Raw genomic sequence first — 18169 nt, 5'->3', positions numbered from 1 at the left:
GGACGTTTAACACCACGGGGGTACCAATCTAGAATACTTGTGATCCATCTGTTGTCCTATCTTCTTGCAATATGTCCAGTTCATTTCCATTTTAAATGTTTAATTCTTTCCATGATATCATGGAAAGTGCTAGAGACCTGCCAGCTCTACCCTTTTAGGGGACATAGTGCTCACTTAAATCATTGAGGATAGATGCTTGATTTCATACTCAGGAGATATTCACCGACAACTCAGATGAACACCCATTCAATGATTAGCATCATGATCATTTCAGTTAAAACCATATGTCAGAGTTCTTGTGCGGGTGCTTTCTTCTTTTGAGGGGTACAATCAAAGCTCTCGATCCGTAAATATGCCTCGTAATAGGTTGACAGGGCGCCAACCTCGTGAATCCCAACTATGAGTTCAACCGGGCACGGCACGGAGACCCATGGCCCTACATCCCGCAGTAGGGCCCTAGGCTGAGATCTTTGGTGGGTCCTCAGTTCAAACTCTTCACGGGACCCCTCTAATATGAATTTAGTGTGAGAAAAATAAAAATAGAATCACATCTGATGAGAATTATATCAGGTCCCGGGCAGAAGCCCTTCTCGACCCACTCTTTTTGTAGGGGCCGTGGAAGGATCTTAGTCCTGCAGGGAATAGGAGCTTCCACGATAAGATCTGGCACAATGATTTATGACAATAAATATGTAAATTAAGAGGTGCTTCCCAGGCTTTCTTTCATTTTGCCCTGGGACTATGATTTTGTTGGGAAAGCAGTAGGGACACGCTTTTTTGTAAATTAAATATACAAAAATTTGTTTGAGTTCTGTAGGACAGCCTGATTATCATCAAGGGTTCCGCGAGAAAATTTACCCTGGAATAGAGAACAGATATAGGCATTGGCATACGCAAGGCGATGATTCTAACCCAGGGGGTTAGAATCCCCCCCCCCCCAAGCCGAGATTATAGTGTTATTTTGCAGGAAAAACCGTAAAACCCCTCCCTTTGAGAAGGAAAAAAAATTTAACCCCCCCTTGAGATAATTCTGCGTACGCCTATGGATATAGGTATACAGAAATGGGCAGGCAGAACATTTCGGAGCTAAACAACACAACGACACCTGAAACGACGATGAAAAGACTCACTAAAGAAGAGTTTTTCGAAATTACACACCTAAAGAGGTCACAACGGGTTTTAAAGGTTGTATTCAGACATCATGTAGAGCCGGTACCGCTGAAAATACAAATATAAAATTGAAATTTGGTCACTATTATATTTGATAGTGACACCCACTCTAAGACGGGATTTCTAAAAATTCAAACCCCAAGGAGATCATGATAGGTTCAAATGCTATATGGGCGAATCACCGCTGAGTAATTTTCACCAAATCCACGCGAGTGAAGCCGCGAGTATATAACAGCTAGTCCCTGAATAAAAACTTCAAACGCATTTAACGAAGAATGCTATTTTTGACATTTTACTTGAGATTCAGGAACACGATTTCTATAAAAATGTATTCATTGCATCTTTACGAAATTTTAACATGATATTTTGCTATATATTGTTATGATTATGAACTAAAATCGAAGGTCTGTCACATGCATTTGTGTAATTACAGTGTTTTATAAACGAAATGTAGAATGAAATTTCCAAATGTAGAATGAAATTCACACGTACATAAACAGATTTGAATGTAACTTATGAACATATCGCGCAATCCTTTGAATTTTAGTTCATAACTTGCACCATGACTAGCTGAATGGACTATGAAAATAACAAAACATACCATTCATAGAATTTTTTGAAATCCGGTTTGGAATATCATATGAATTTTGCTTAAAATTTGACATAAAGATGACTATTTGATAGAAAATCACATAGGTAGTTCGAAATTTATTACTGTTTTCACCATTTTGGGACACTTCTATCAAATAATGTAATTAAAGTTCCCTCGAGTACCACACCATTTTAAAGAAAAGTGACAAGAACGGTAGTCGGATACTTTAAAAGGCTTTTTGAGGGCAAGCCAAAACCGTACGTAGATATCTGTTCCAATTTATTTTGTATTTTTTTTATTAGTACATTTATAATTTATTTGATAATAACTTGTGGTGTGAAGCTGGATCTTTTGGTATCCTTTTAAACCCCAAATTTGTTAGCATGTTATGATGCCGTGTAAAGTTTCTACCCCCCCCCCCCCCCCGGACCGGACCAGTACCATTTTTACGTTTTCCCCCAAGTTGAGTTATGATACAATTTATATATTTAGTCCATGATTTTCCCACTTTGTGCGTTGATTTTTCGGTGGTCGTATAAAAATAGTGGAATCCGAATTTCACTGTATTTTGAACATCACGCATAAATCCGAATAAAACTCACCTAAAGGGTCCTCGCGGTTTCCTTTATCCGGAACAGTAAAAACTGCAACTATTTCGTGTCCATCACGTTTTAGATGTTTATACACTCCACTTGCAAATGTGCTTTGCCCAATTATGGCAACCTTCATGTCGCTAAAAATTTTCTAAAAAAAGGAAAGCAAAAAATGATATAATTTTTATTCAAAAGCTTATAGGATAAGCTTAACATCGGTAAAATCAATTTCACTAAGTTTTTCAACTGTTGCTATAATTTGTGGACATTTAGTGGTTGAATTTTATAAGACAGAGGAGGTATTGAATAAAAATTATTTACCTTTATAAATTTCTAGTATGAAAACTTTTTAAATAGCTTATTTTAAATTAAAAGATTTTCTATACTAAAAATCTCATACTTATTAGAAACGTTTAAAATATTTTCCCACTACTGATGTGCAAAGTAATCGTCATTAAACCAAAACTTTGCTAGGAAAAAAATCGTCGCTATATTATCAGTTGAGTGAAACATTTTTTGGCAGGAAAAAGTTTTTAAACTGAGTTTAAAATTTTGAATTATTTTATTCTCAAGGTAAATATCATAAGCATGGAAATCAAAATAAGTTCTGGAAATCATTTCAATAACTGCACTGAATTCGAAATGTTTTCTTAAGACTGAGAGTTTCCTTTTTTTATGACGTGAAACTTTCAACAAATATGAAAAAATTTAAATTTTACAAATAAAATTTAAATTTTTAAAAATGTTCCAGAAAAAATATATATTTGCAAGCATAATAAAACATAACAATATATCAATTTATACGCTGATAGTTTTGAATTATAATCTCATTAAATTTGACTCAATTTGAAAGAAAAAATACCTTTGTAGTCGAAAACTGTCGGAGAGAGAACGTACACGTTATTGCTTTGATAACTGTCATGTTGTATTTGATTCGAGCCACAAATACTTATGAATGACATAAATTTGCTATTGTTGATGAAAGAAGTTAGCGTTGAAGAGAAATTCGGTATGCGTTTCGACTTTTCAGTTATATTCGTTCAATTTAACGGTTAGTGTGGAAGAAGAATAACGGTATAATATATATTATAGCGTTTGAGAAAAAAAGGAAATGCTGTGCCCCGCCGCCACGCTGACAAATCCAGCTGGAAACTGGTATGACAAGCCATCGTTCAATTTACGGGTAGAAACTTGGCGATTACTGACGTACACTCATGAGCTCTCGAACTGGCTGTTCAAACAAGATTTTACGAGAGCAACCTCATGCTTCGATCAACCGTAGTAACAGCATCATCTGTCTGCCGTAACAAACCATTCACGCATATAAAAAAAATGCATTGGAAAATCCAAGAAAAGTAGTATTGAGTAGTTTTTCAGGCTATCAAGAAGAAATGCATGTTACTCTACTAATGACTTTTCAAATTATAGAAAAAGTGTTTGTAAATCGTAGTTTCTGTTATTGTTTGGAATTTTTACTTGAACTGGCTTTTTATTTGAATGAAAATCCATGTTTCAAGTTAAGACAATCACAAACTTTATAAAACAAGAAAAACTTTTTTCAAGTAACTCTTTTCAAGAGTTTTTCATATAAAAAACTTGCAACACAGCAGTCGATTTAATTTTAAAATTCAATACAAACTGAAAGGCCACAACAAGCTCATTGGCGAGGCCCATGAGGAGACTGAAAAAAGATGCCCATAAAAACCCATAAAAAATATGAATATCAAATATAACCAAAATACAGCAACCCAACATAAAAACATATATCGCGAAAGAAAAACTATTACTGTAATTAATACTATATGTACTACACTGCCCATAAAAACGATTATAGTAGTCTTATCTAAGTATGGATAGTTTCTCGATTTATTGCACTATGTTTATCGTACACGTCTTTCCATTGTGTTATAGAATTCACGTTGTAACACGTTTGAGTACCCAGAAACCAAGACAATATCTCATTAAAATATGCCTGAGTTATATAAAAGTAGCTGATTGATCTAAGCCAGTGGTTCTCAACCTTTTTTGACTCGCGCGGAGCCCTTTTAAGCAAAAAAATTCTATGGCGGAGCCCCGTTGTGGCCAATTTTTTAATTATTCATCAAAGTTACTGATTTATTTTTTCTACTTAAAAATGTTTATAATTATTCTTTTAATTTTACTGTTTTTTTTATTTTTCTCGCGCGGCCGCGGAGCCCCTGGAGAGTGCACAAGGAGCCCCAAGGGCTCCGCGGAGCACCGGTTGAGAACCGCTGATCTAAGCTAATAAATAATAAGCGAGATCTTATTAAAACTTTTTTCAAGTCAAGTAATTGATTTGAAGTGGCACCATAACTCAAATAATTATAATAGTCTTGAAATTTTACTACTGAATTGAATGAATTTTGTATCTCAATGTACTCAGTTTTGCTGTTGTATACAAAAGGGAATTGAATTGATTATGAAGGCATTGCAAAGGAAATAGAAGTGGCATTCTGTACTTATAACTATAGGTCGAATTAATTACTATATATATCGATAAATGAAAAAAACCCAAAAAAGTGATATCATACATATTTTTATTAAACCTGATCAAAATCGGTATTACACGAAAATAATATAAATTCGTGAATGACGTAATGACTTGTCATGAAAATTTATCTGATTTCAAATCCCCATGGTCGATGTATCAGATAACAATTTGAAAACCATAGACGACTGATGAAGCAATGGTATTAAAAAAATAAGCATCTGTATTTTTAACTATTAAAAAATTCAGAGAGGTCGATTAAGATGAGGATACGCATGCACATAATTTTATTAGAAAAATTTCATTTTGTTTCTATATATGCATATATGTGTTACAGTAAATGTGATAAATCCGGTGATTAGGCATAATCGCTGACCATTTTGGTAAATTTAATGAATTTCACTGTAATTTTCACTTTTATCGGAAAAAAGCGTCGTTGGTAATCATGATAAATCGTACTAAATTCATCACATTTGCCAGTTATTGTGCATAATTGTCATTTTGTATTGGTAAATATGATAAATCGGTCCCATTGTCGCGATAAGACTTATTATTTCGATAACGCACACGGGAAAAAGAGTCTGGGTGATTAATCTTTTGTCTACGGTGATTAATAAGGGAAGACCTACTCCCCACTATTATTTTCTCCCTTACTACCTAAATGTTAAAAAAGTTGTCTGTTTTCCAAACACAATGGAACCCCAATTTAACGAATCAGATAAAACTGATATTTTTATTCGTTATATCGGGGAAAATCAGTAGATATGGATTGCGATCGACACCAATATTCGCACCGGGACAGAATAAAAAAATCGTAAAATCATTAAATGGGAGGTGGTTATCCATCTGGGTCCGACTATATTTATTAAACACAATATAATTTCCTTTGATGAATATAATTTCCTTTGATAAATATAATTTTCTTTGATAAATATAATTTTCTTTGATAAATATAATTTTCTTTGATAAATATAATTTTCTTTGTATTTATCAAATTCACCAAGTACACTAGGATATTATGCATATAGCACTCACAGATTAAGGTGATAAATTTCAAGTACTTATGTAATTTAAGAACGACACTTTGCTATTAAGCATAATCGCCAGTAAAAGTGATGATGATGTGTGTTTTCTGTATTATACTAAAAAAATATCACTTTTACCGGTCATTACACATAATACCCAAGCGTCGCGTCGTTGGTAAACATGATAAAACGTACTAATACTATTATACATAATATTCTAGACATGATAATTCATACAAGTATTGTATCATTATATCGGACTATAGTCATCACACATACTAGACTCGTTTGGAATTTTTTTCATATTTATCAAATTCATCAATTACACTTGGGTATTATGCATAATCACAGATGGAAACGATAAATTTCAAGTATTTATCAAATTTACCAACGACGCTACGGTATTATGCACAATCACCGGTAAAAGTGATAACTGTTTTAGTATTTATCAAATTTACCAACGACGTTTGGGTATTATGCATAATCACCGATTTATCACAATTACTATAACATATATATTATACATAGCCTCTCATAATGTTTTTTAAAATAAAATATTATAAAACGTCCAATATTGTCATTGATATAAGCTGAACCCTTTACTCATCAAAACTAAGTAATTCCTTTTAAATTCAATTTCCTTCTGAAGATTTAAAAGAATGTACTTACATATAATGTGATGTCAAATGTATTTAACTGAGTTTGGGTTAAGAATTCTCGCAAAACGAAGTTGATTTAAAAAAATTACAAATCAATAAATAATGTCGATATCACTTTCAATCAAAACGAAGTTGATTTAAAAAAATTACAAATCAATAAATAATGTCGATATCACTTTCAATCACGGTGCACTAGTTTTGCGCGTGTCGTGATTATATGATAATGTATTATGTTCATTGTTACAACAATAAGATTAGATAATTAATGACCATGAACATATCAAACAGTGAAAAGTGAAAAAAAGAAAGTATTTCGATAAAAAAACTAAACCACACACACAATTGTTTTATTTTTGGGTAAGGTGGTATCCTCCCTCCAACCATCATGCATTCAGAAGTCTGGATAGTGAGATTACGACATTATCAATTACAGTAAATAATGTCTACGAACGCACTGACCAAACATTCTGCTAAATAATATAATCCAGGGCCGTAACTTTTGTGGGGGGGGGGGGGGGGGCAAACATGATTTCGCCACCTCTATCTCTGTAAAATTAGATGATTTTACAACGGTTTGTTTGTTTCCTCTGAAATTAGCCGTCCGAGGCAGTTGTCTCCCTCTGGTTCTGGCCCGGGTTAATCTGTTTGCTCATTTGATCATTTTTGTCTCACCACGGCCATTTTCTGCACACGAGGGCCAATTAGTCCGGGACCTGCAGTTATTGCCGATTCTGAACGGCAGCCAGTTTTTTATACTCACCGAGAGGTTGGTGCGCTAACCCCTAAATGTTGGACTCCCTGCGGTAGCAATCTTTTTCTATGATCATGTCGCCGCTTCTGTTGTACCCCTATGTCAGGAAATTTTCTGACAAGGACGAAACCCCCGGGTATCGAACTCGTGACGCCTCCGAACATTCTCTGGTACTTTAGGTGAGTATCTTATCTATAGCGGCTAAAAATCCGACATTCCCTAGTGAACTCGACCAATCACAGAGGAGAGGAAATGAGTTACTTTCGAACCGTAAATTTAGCGGCGTGAACACTGTAAGAGAGGTGTAAACAACAGATTGAAACCTTCCGAGCTGGAGAAAAGTTGAAATAGTTCCAAAAGGAAGCGGTTGGGCCATAACTATAGACCGTTCAAGTATTACTTAAACAAAATTATGGGTTTTTTTACCCTTCACCAACTGTCAGCAAAATCAAGTAAACTGGACCAAAGCCTTCTAGATTAGCACCGTTATTAACCAAGGGGGCTTCGGCTGCCCTCCCCATTCTCGAGAGATACGCGGGTGGGGGCTATAATATATTGTGTAATGTACACCCCCCCCCCCTCGTGACCTCCAAGAGATAAAAATTGAATTTAAAAATTTAAATTCAAATAATTTTTTTTAAAATGAAATATCGTAGAAAAATATCTGTGTACTGTTTTGATTAATTTCTGTAAATTTAAAATGTTTTTTGAAAGCTTTTGATGAAAGGAAATATTTTATCCTGTGCCCCCCCCCCCCTTTTAAAGGTAGGTCCTGTGTAAGCTCCCCGGGCCCTCTTCTCTTGTTGATCTGAAGAAACCTAGGAGAATAGATCGGGATTTCAGGACATTGCACTGCTGAGGTGAGCACCTCTACGAATCAACAAAACAACCATCAATTCCCATTGTGCTTTATAATATTTTACTAAAATCTTGCCAGCAAAACTAAAAATATAACTTTTTGATTCCTTAATAGTGCATGTACATTTTGAATGCCCAGAAGAGCATCGATCACAAGTTGGTTTCAAAACCCCTTTCATCTAAACAATTATCTTCGACACATGGTTTGCTGAGCTGTTTACTAATATGTGTAGCATATCTTAGTGCCCTGTGAGTTTCATTAAAATGTCAAATGTGGCTATCACCTTGATCTGGTCCAAATACTGATGCATTATTTTCCAAATCACATATCAATGCTTTGATTAAAAGGGTGAAGAATGATTCTATTGAAAATTTATATCAGTGCGATAAATGCTCAATTAACAGGAAATTTTTGATAATCATGTCTTTAGTTGTATGAGATACTGTATTAGATTTGGTTGGAAATGAGGACAGGGCTGCAACTGGGGGGCAGGCAGGTCTGGTGCCCCGGGTGTTGAACCAGAAGGGGTGCCGAATTCACCCTTAATTGCTCCCTCTGCATGCAAGGGGCGCCAAAATTCCGGCTTGCCCTGTGTGACAAAGTATCTAGTTGTGGCTCTGAATGAGGATACAGTACTGTATGAAGAAATTCGCTCCAGAATCAGTTTTGTTTGTTGAAACACAATTTCCCATAAGTTTCTATGGAATATTGTTTAATTTATTCCAGGTATGGCTCAAAATTTAAAGATAAGTTTTTTAAAATACCAAGGAATGTTATAAAGACGATAAAAACTGACCAAACGCTTAAATGAATAGCTTTGAAATTGGAAAGATTGAGAATTTATAGGAATATGAGATACAGAAGATCTTTTTATTTTAAACTATGTACACAATAAACACCAGCTTTATTCTGCTTAAGCCAGTGTTAACACAGTCGAGTGTGTAGGTGTCCCCCATCCGTTTGTGTTTTGGTACATCTGGAGAAAAGATTACAAAAAGGGGATGTGAGTAAATCAATGCTCGAGTGACATTCTGACAATGATTAGCTTAAATTCAGCTCGTGATGCAGCTGATTTGTCATTGCTTGCATTTGTATCAAAGAAAATGTTCATTAATCGCATCCATTAGCCAAGGCAGAAAAAAAATTGTTTGCAGAAAAATTCACCAACAGAGGCATTTAGCCAAGGTACTGTAGTTATGTATCCTCAATAAACTGATGATATATTCAATTTTCTTTAAACCCGATTTGAATAAAACCATGCCATTGTTCTCATCCAAATGCTTAGATAATCTTCATTCCAATCCCTCCCTTCCTTGCTATTAAAAGCAAATATAAAACCCTATTTTTCCCTATTGGTGCTTACGTAATATTTGAATGGTTGTGAGAATAATAGAAATGTACAAATAATTATACACAGTGAAAGGGAAAAAAATTTTGAACACAAAATTTTTTCATTAAATCATGTTATTAAATGACGTTAAACATAAATAAACTAAGTTGCACACACTATGTCATAGTCCCAAAGGCAATTAGAAATAGACATGATTTTATATATTTTTAAATTTAAATTTTTTTTAATTGCTGCTCGTATTTCCATAGGTTGAAAATGCTATTTTTCATAGTATTCTGTAATACTGTGCAGATGTACGTGGTGTTTTGAATTTTTATACATTATATAATAAGCAATTTCCTGATATAGCAGAGAGGATCAGACCATCAAAATCAATATGAGATCAGACATTCTATAACATTGAAGATAAACATATATATACAGTAGATAAACAGATATAAACTAGAATAAACAATTATTCTAACAGCCAAAAGGATAAGGCGATAAGGGTGCATGTGTGGTGTAGCAGTAGTAGGTAGGGCCTCCAAAAAATGGCTCGGGGATCCATGATGTTCTTAAGTCAGCCACCTCGTTGGGCAATTTGCCTGTTGTGGCGTGGTATTTGTATTTGTAAATTCTATTTTATTTCTCATCCCAAAGATTTCTTTAATTCCATTGATTCATATTTAAAAGGGACAGAAATTAAACATAGTTAATTACAGGAAAGCATAGGCGTACGTAGAATTTTCTCGAGGAGGGGGGTTTCAGATTTTTCATCCTTCTTTGCAGGAAAGTGTACTTACTGTAGAAAATATAATTACAAGAAAATGTACTTAATATGCAGAAAAAATAAAAACAGAAAAGTACACGTAATGTAGGAAAAGTAATTACAGGAAAATACAATGTAGGAAAAATTACAGGAAAATGTACTTAATGTAGGAAAAATAAAAACAGAAAAGTACACGTAATGTAGGAAAAGTAATTACAGGAAAATACAATGTAGGAAAAATTACAGGAAAATGTACTTAATGTAGGAAAAATAAAAACAAAAATATACGTAATGTAGGAAAAATAATAACAGGAAAATGTATTTAATGCAGGAAAAATAATACACAATGTAGGAAAAATAATTATAAAAGAAAAATCAATTAACCTCAAATACATAAACACAAACCAACAGGAAATTGATGAAAAAAAGAGAACTATATAGAAAATATTGATGGAAAAAAAATAAAGATAAGCCAGAAAAAAATGATAAAAGAGCGCAGAATATGACAATATTACGAGAACGCGCTTGCGCATTGTAAGTTCCGAACAGTTTCCGAAGTCTTCCACACGAAGTAACGACCGATGTGATATTTTGCTATATATTGTTGAGGTTATGAACCAAAATCTAAGGCCTATCACATATATTTTTTGAATTACAGTGTTTTATAGACAAAATGTAGGATGAAATTTCAAAAAATTCACACAAACTTAAACATATTTTGGTGTAACTTATGAACATATCATGCAATCCTTTAAATTTTGGTTCATAACCTGCAACATTACTAGCTAAATGCATTGTGAAAATCACAAAGCATTTCATTAATAAAATTTTTTGCAATCGTGTTTCGAATATCACATGAATTATGATTAAAATTTGACATAAAAACGACTTTTTCATAGAAAATATAATAGATAGAGTAAAATTTGTCACTGTATTGACCATTTCGAGACACTTTCTATCAAAAAATGTATTTAAAGTTCACTCCAGAACCATTTTAAAGAAAAGTGACAAGAAAGGTAGTCGCATACCTTAAGTGAGTGTCGTAGAAATTTGAAACATGTAAGTGACCTACGGATCGAGAAACCAGGTCAGTGAGCGACCAAAAGAGTAACCTAGACTGTGTGTAAGCATGTGAGTGACTATGACAGTGTTCAAGCATGTGAGTGACTATGACAGTGTGCAAGCATGTGAGTGACTATGACAGTGTGCAAGCATGTGAGTGACTATGACAGTGTGCAAGCATGTGAGTGACTATGACAGTGTGCAAGCAAGTGAATGACAAAAAGAGTGACCTATAGAGTGTGTTAGTATGGGAGTCACCTACAAACCGAGGGACCAGGTTAATGACTGGCCAAAAGAGTGACCAAAAAAGTGTGCAAGCAAGTGAGCGACCAAACAGTGTGTGCAAGCAAGTGAGCGACCAAACAGTGTGTGCAAGCAAGTGAGCGACCAAACAGTGTGTGCAAGCAAGTGAGCGACCAAACAGTGTGTGCAAGCAAGTGAGCGACCAAACAGTGTGTGCAAGCAAGTGAGCGACCGAAAGAGTGTCTTAGAGAGCGTGTGAGCATATGAATGGCAAAATGGGAGCAGGGCAACAAAACCATAAATGCGCCTCTGCTGCAGATAGAAATCTCGTTATAACGAAGTATAGAAGGAAATCACTTCGTTACAACGAAAAATTCCGTTATAAAGAAATTCCAGTTTTTTGCATTGTTCCTGTGTATTAATTAAGGTCCCTTAAACTTATCTGGGGGATTAGAAAAGTTTTCCTTAAAACGATATTTTCGCTATAACGGTATTCGTTAAAACGGAATTCGATTGTATATTTTTTTAACCTCATGGAGTTAAGCCCTTACTTAAAGGATTGTTGAGTGTTTTGAGTCAGAAACAATATGAACTTTGGGAGGCTTCCATCATAGGTAAGCACTTGAAGTTGACTTGTTTTTTCAACATGGTTTCCAGAAGGAGGTGCTTCCGGGATAAGTGTGATGTATGTATTACATAAAATTAAGGAATAAAATTCTGGGAAAAAATTGTATGTGAATAAAAATATATCCTATATCATATCTTAGCTGAAAAAAATTGAATGAGAGGTACTACATTACTGTTTTACTTATTTACTCGTAGTTATTTATTTATTCAATATTGATTGGCCGAGGCCTATGCAAGAGGATGTGGAATTTATATATGGTGAAAGTGACGATTGATGGTTCAAGAGAATTCGGAAATCGTGGTGCAATCTACAATATTTGATGGTAGGTTGCTCCAGTCGATAATAGTTTTTGGGAAAAAGCTAAATTTGTGACAATCTGAAGTGGCATAAAGCTTAAAACTCCGACCAAATATCTTTTTTTATGACAAACGTGTTTGAACTATTTCTGAACTTTTTGATCATTTTAAAAATGTTCTCGATGCTAACTGATGAACATTTTTTTTAAATTAATAGTTTTTCCATTCGAAGATTGAAAACAGTTTACACATTCCTTGTAGTTTACTGATAGATTGCATTTGATTCGAAAAACGTGTGCTTGAACAAGAAAAACTTAATACTTTATACCAGTGTTTCCCAAAGTGGGCGATGGGACTCAGTGGCGTAACCACGTGGGGGGGGGGGAGCAGAGGGAGCGATTGCTCCCCCAATCGAAATTTTGCCTACATTGGCGCCTATTTTTCTAAATGACTTTTGATCTTTAAAAAAACTTTATTCTTGATATTGACTATATATTTATTCTAAATATTGACTTTTTCATTTTCTACCTTCATTGACTGATGAGTAAGAGGGAAAAAAAATCTACATTTATATTTGCGCTTCTTGCAGGTTCACAGTGATTGGGTTTGTACTAATCCTTAAGAAAAGGAAAAAATAAAGTTGATGCTTTCATTACCATTTTTGACAATTGCTCTTAAGCTCTTCATCTGGAAGCACGTTCAGATCAACCTCTGTTCCCCACCTTTATCAAAGGGCTTAATCTTGCCCGCTTCTAGCTGTAACTTTTTTCTCTTGCTATTAGTAGTTCTCGGTAGAGCTCCTAGAAATACCTTTCGTAGCTATGAGGATATGGAGTTCACGAAAGCTCATTCTGTTCTGAAGGGCCACCAAGAGCATTGACTAAGGCACCTTTTTGAAGAAATTAGGCATGAGAACCTATTATGGACAGACCACTGAACCTATGAAGTAATGGCTAGGATTCAAGCTCCAAGATGTATCGCCTTTTCTTTGGGTGCCTTATGTAGAGCTTGAGCTCCTAGAAATACTACTTTATGAATGGGTGACTTAGCTAGATTCATAGTGCCTGAAATGCCACGTTGTCTGCTGGTGCCTTGGCAAGAGCTTGTAGCTTGTGCATAGGGCAGTGTCAAAGACTAGGAAAAGGTGGAAAACTGCTATGAGCTTTTGAACCATATAAAAACCCCAAGATTTTGGGGCCAAAAGGGGGTTCTGGAATAGTTTTTCTTAAAGGTGGGTAAATAAAAACCTATAATCTTGGGTCAATAGCGCTCCGATATGTAGAGAATGGGAGAGGAAATTATAGGCTTCTATATTTGTACGACAATATATTGTACGGTGATAGTGCATAGTTTTACGTTAAAATGTGACTTTTTCAGAAACAGTCTTTTTTCATAGTGTAGTGTCTCTTTTCTATGAATCACTCTTTGTTTCATCATTATGCATATACAGCAGTGTGCCGAATCGGAGAAATTATTCCTTGGAAAAAGTTATGGCCGGTGTGTTAACTCATGACACGTATATCTCCCCTCCAATTAATCCAGCGTTTCATAAACTTTTGGCACCCGTGCCCCCCCCCCCCCGGCCTCGTCATCATTTATCCGTGACTGCCCAGAATAGCCTAATGCAGGGGATTCTCGAACTTTTTCCACCCGAGGTGCCCCTTTCCCCTATTCAATGATTATCCGCGAGCTCGCCAGCTTCCTCTGGAGCTATTTAACAAAACATATTTTCGAAGAACCTTTGTCAGGGTCAACGCTCCGTGGCGCATCTGATAAAGATTGGAGGCGCACCAGGGCGCCGCGGATCAAAATGTGTGAGAATCTCCCTGGCCTAATGTAAAAAAACCCACTACTAAGTACTGAACAAAGCTGCATTAAGAGTTATTTCAACTTACAAGCGGCTTTGGTACTGAATAAGCACGTATCAATACACCCACGCGTTGAGACGTCCCTCAAAAAAGGGTGGCGATGAGCCCCGAGCACACACACTTTGAGAATCCGTTAATATTTCTGAAATAATATAAATGCACTATATATACTCATCGTTTTTTAAAGCAGAATTCCGGGCGTTATTTGTTTCTTTATTTTCCACAACATTACATAGGTGGTCTACGCAGGGTCGTCTTACGAGCATCAAAGGGACTTTTCTAAGGCCCTCTACCTGTTCAGAAATTCCTGCCTAACCTAACAGTTCACTCTCCAAAAATTTTAACTGGATCTCATCTTCATGCAGTCCCTTTTGCACTTGAGGCGCCTGGAATTGCCCATGTATTACAAGGAAAGTTTAAAAGTAACTGAAAATACATACATAATAGTATTTCAGAAAAACAGAAAGTGTCCACAAAACGTTCAGTCTACTCTTAAAAAATTATCTAGTGTTTTTTTTTTTCAATTAGCGCTTATCCGAGGGCTTACGATACTTTCTAATATGAACTATGGCGTCATTTGCCAGCACTTACCCGAGGGCTCTCTGGTCAAATTACGAGGGGAAAAATCCAAGAACTTATTAGTCCCGATAGTTCTTAAACTGTGCGTCACCAAACTTTGCCGGGGGTACCGCGGAGCATCCCGAAGATTTTTCACAGGGATTCTTTGTTAAACTGCTCTGCGGAGCCGCGGGAAACATTGATTAAAGTAACGGGGCACAGCGGATGGAGAAAGTTTGAGAACCCCTGCGCTAGTCTGTGTGCAATTCATCACTCATATATTTTCATTCTTCTCCGATTTGTTATAAAACACATCGCATGAATTTATTTCACTAGAAATAAATATACATATACTAAGCACAATGCCTTTTTAAGTTGTTCAACTTCGAGCTGAGAGAGAGAGAGAGAACTCCCCTTTAAATAATATCTCCACAGGAAGTGGGTAGATAATAAAACATAAGAAATATTTCAATCGATTCATACACCCGCCACTTTCACTTCGATTCGGAAGATGAGCAACGGCATTACAAACACGCCTCAGAGATACTTAAATAGATTACGGACACATACGTTAATTTATGGCTCACACTAATTCGTTTGAAGCAGTGGTTCCTAAATCTTTTTGGATTCAGCCACCTCTGCTTGTGTGTATGCAATCTAGTAGTATGTGATAACCACTGCGATCATGATGGATTCATCCCGGTTTGAACCCCACTAGTGGCAGTTGACTGAAGCGAATCTTTTTTTTTTCAATTTCTAGGTACGATTGCTAACCGATCTTTCGTTTGGAAAGCCTTCCCGCAGAAAGCAGGCAGGCTTTCACCGTGATATTTGCATAACACGAAACTTCGGGCATCTGTCAGTTTTACTTCTAATATGGAAGACAGATGGCAAAATTTCTCAAACTGAAACCATGCATAACTAAGACATCATAAATATATACGTTATGGTCACGTACATTGGCGTACGCAAAGGTGGGGGGGGGGGGGGGTTCTGCATACGCCTATGGTCACGCATAATATAAGAAAGAACTTTCGGCATGCATTAATTTGTTAGAAATTCCATAAGACAAATGTCTTATACAAAATACAAATATACAAATACAAATACAACGCCACAACAAGCAAAATGCCCAACGAGGTGGCTGAGAAAGACCTAGAATATCCTCCTATACCTCCTCTTGGAACAGACAGGGCCTTGGACCGTAATATCAGAAACAAGAATGGTCTCTATTGCATGGGCAAATGTGTATGTTCGTTCGGCCATGGTCCTGCAGCACGGCCCCTTAGGCTGGGATCTTTGGCTCCCAGGTTAGATTTTTCACGGGGCTCTCTATAGTAAAATTGTGTGGGGAAAAAAAATTGACAAAAAATGTTCGATAGAGCCTGAGCAGTGCACGGAATGAAATGTGTGGAAAAAAAATGATGAGAATTGTCCCGGGCTGGAGCCCTATCAGCTCCATCCAGTAATTTTTGGGGATCTCACTCAAAAAATTGGAAAAAATAGGATAAGGGGAGGGTACCCGACTGAGATAACATAATCATAGCCTTATGAAAGAAAAATATTTTATTTTTAAAAAATTTTAAATTAATTTTTTTCCCATAGCACTATTTCATTATCAATCTAAGACCGGGCTGGACAAATAACAGGAGCCAGGTCACCAGTGTTATATCGGACCACTGGAAGAATATATATGTATGCAATTATGTCGATTTAACCCAGGTTCCTAGTGGTCCAATACACATTTAGAAAAGAAATGATGACTCACGAAAGAAAGAATCATGTTACTGTAAAATTTAAATAGCATTTAATATTTAATCAAATAATCATGAAAAGAATGATTTATATTTACACAATCAAAAAAGTCAATTAACAAAAACCAAACATTACGATACCAAAATCTGCATAATACATAGACAGAATACTATATGTTCAATTATAATATTTTTTAACTTGATGTTGGAATAACTCTCTTTCCCTTTAAACACTCATTATATTTAATCTCGCCATCTCCCCCGTTAATCTCTCATAGTTTGGGTGTTAATTAAACCTCCATAATTTACTTAAAGTGTGGTAAGAATTTCTTTCCTTGTAAGTACATGCACGATTGAGTAGAAGTAGTGTTCATGTGATACACGTGCTTACGATAAGAGTGTTCATGTGATACACGTGCTTACGATAAGAGTGTTACATGATAAAAGCGATTAAATGGAAGCATGGAGATTTCTCTGTGCTGTCATATCTCGGAATAATTTTAGAGAGAGAAAATAATTTTATTCTATAATTTTTTATATTTTAATCTAAATTTTTTCCAACTACCTTTTAGGGTGACTGCATTTGTATAAGTACACAAAACCTAAAATTGAATTTACATTTTTTTTAAATTAATTAAAAAATTAAAATACATTAATCAATTGAAAGGTAATTAATTTAATTTGAAAAATTACATCAACACTCTGAAAACAAAATAATTTCGATTTTTTAAATTGGGAAATATAAAGTTCTTTCCACTAATGCGTAATTTTAAGTTTGCGTCTTAAGCACGAACAAAAAATGGCGCCTTTCACAATTTCGCTCCCCCACGGACCAAAACCTGGCTACGTCACTGCTGGGAATGACTGGTTTTGCTAATTACTGTTCATTATTGGAGCTATCGTCCCCCAAAAAAAGTGCAGCTGGTATCAGTGTTCCTATTTCAGGGTCCCGAGACGACTCTCGTCATTTTTTTTTCACATTATAAATTCAATACACATTGTGGCCCGCCAAAGAGCCTAGCCTCCGGACCCCGCGGAGGGGTCCATAGTCCTGTAGCTTGGAAACCAGTAATAGCAGTTTTCATTGTTGCGCTTTGAATAAAAGCTGATCCAAAGAGCGTTGAAATTTGAAAGAGTTACGACTTTTCTGTGTTGCTTCGTAGCCATTTTTGAAGCTCATCGCTGTAATGAAGACTTAAAAGCTTCATAAAAGAAACAAGTGGCTGAAGTCTGTGAGAGCAATGTGGTGGTAGACATAACAACGAAACGCCACTCTTCCTCGTGTAGTCTACAACCTCAAGGTTCTTGGTATGTGTTGAGCGGCTATCTAATAAAGAAGAACCGGAAAGTCTTTTGATGCCTTAGAAAATTCCACAAATTTTCAAAACCATACAAGAAATAACTCAACAGTCATCCATCAAGCCTTAGCCCAACCTCCTGGTGGCAATCCTAACCAAAATTCTTTCTGCTTCTTCTTTCGAGGTAAAATGAGCATCGGGGGCA

General features: G+C 35.7%; 1 protein-coding gene across 2 annotated transcripts in view; it reads right to left on the bottom strand.

Moving 5' to 3' along the window:
* LOC149065845 (mitochondrial 10-formyltetrahydrofolate dehydrogenase) overlaps positions 1 to 6742 on the bottom strand; it is a 121287-nt gene extending 114545 nt beyond the window's left edge. Inside the window, exons 1-2 of one of the 2 annotated variants that reach the window (XM_089254056.1) lie at positions 6559 to 6742; positions 2365 to 2506 (exon numbers count right to left, since the gene is read on the bottom strand). In XM_089254056.1, the coding sequence (XP_089110182.1) occupies positions 2365 to 2491 (127 nt within the window). In that variant the 5' untranslated portion in view covers positions 2492 to 2506; positions 6559 to 6742. Of the gene's footprint in view, positions 1 to 2364; positions 2507 to 3217; positions 3541 to 6558 lie in introns of those variants that run through there. The other variant, XM_089254055.1, reaches the window with a different exon arrangement.
* Between the last annotated feature and the right edge of the window lie 11427 nt (positions 6743 to 18169).

Source organism: Pholcus phalangioides, unplaced genomic scaffold (genome assembly GCF_987345545.1).
Source record: "Pholcus phalangioides strain wild (caught in Gottingen) unplaced genomic scaffold, Ppha-v1.0 ptg000039l_1, whole genome shotgun sequence".
NCBI classification, from domain to species: domain Eukaryota; kingdom Metazoa; phylum Arthropoda; class Arachnida; order Araneae; family Pholcidae; genus Pholcus; species Pholcus phalangioides.
Note: the sequence above shows the minus strand (reverse complement) of the source record. Positions and strands in the feature narration are given on the sequence as shown.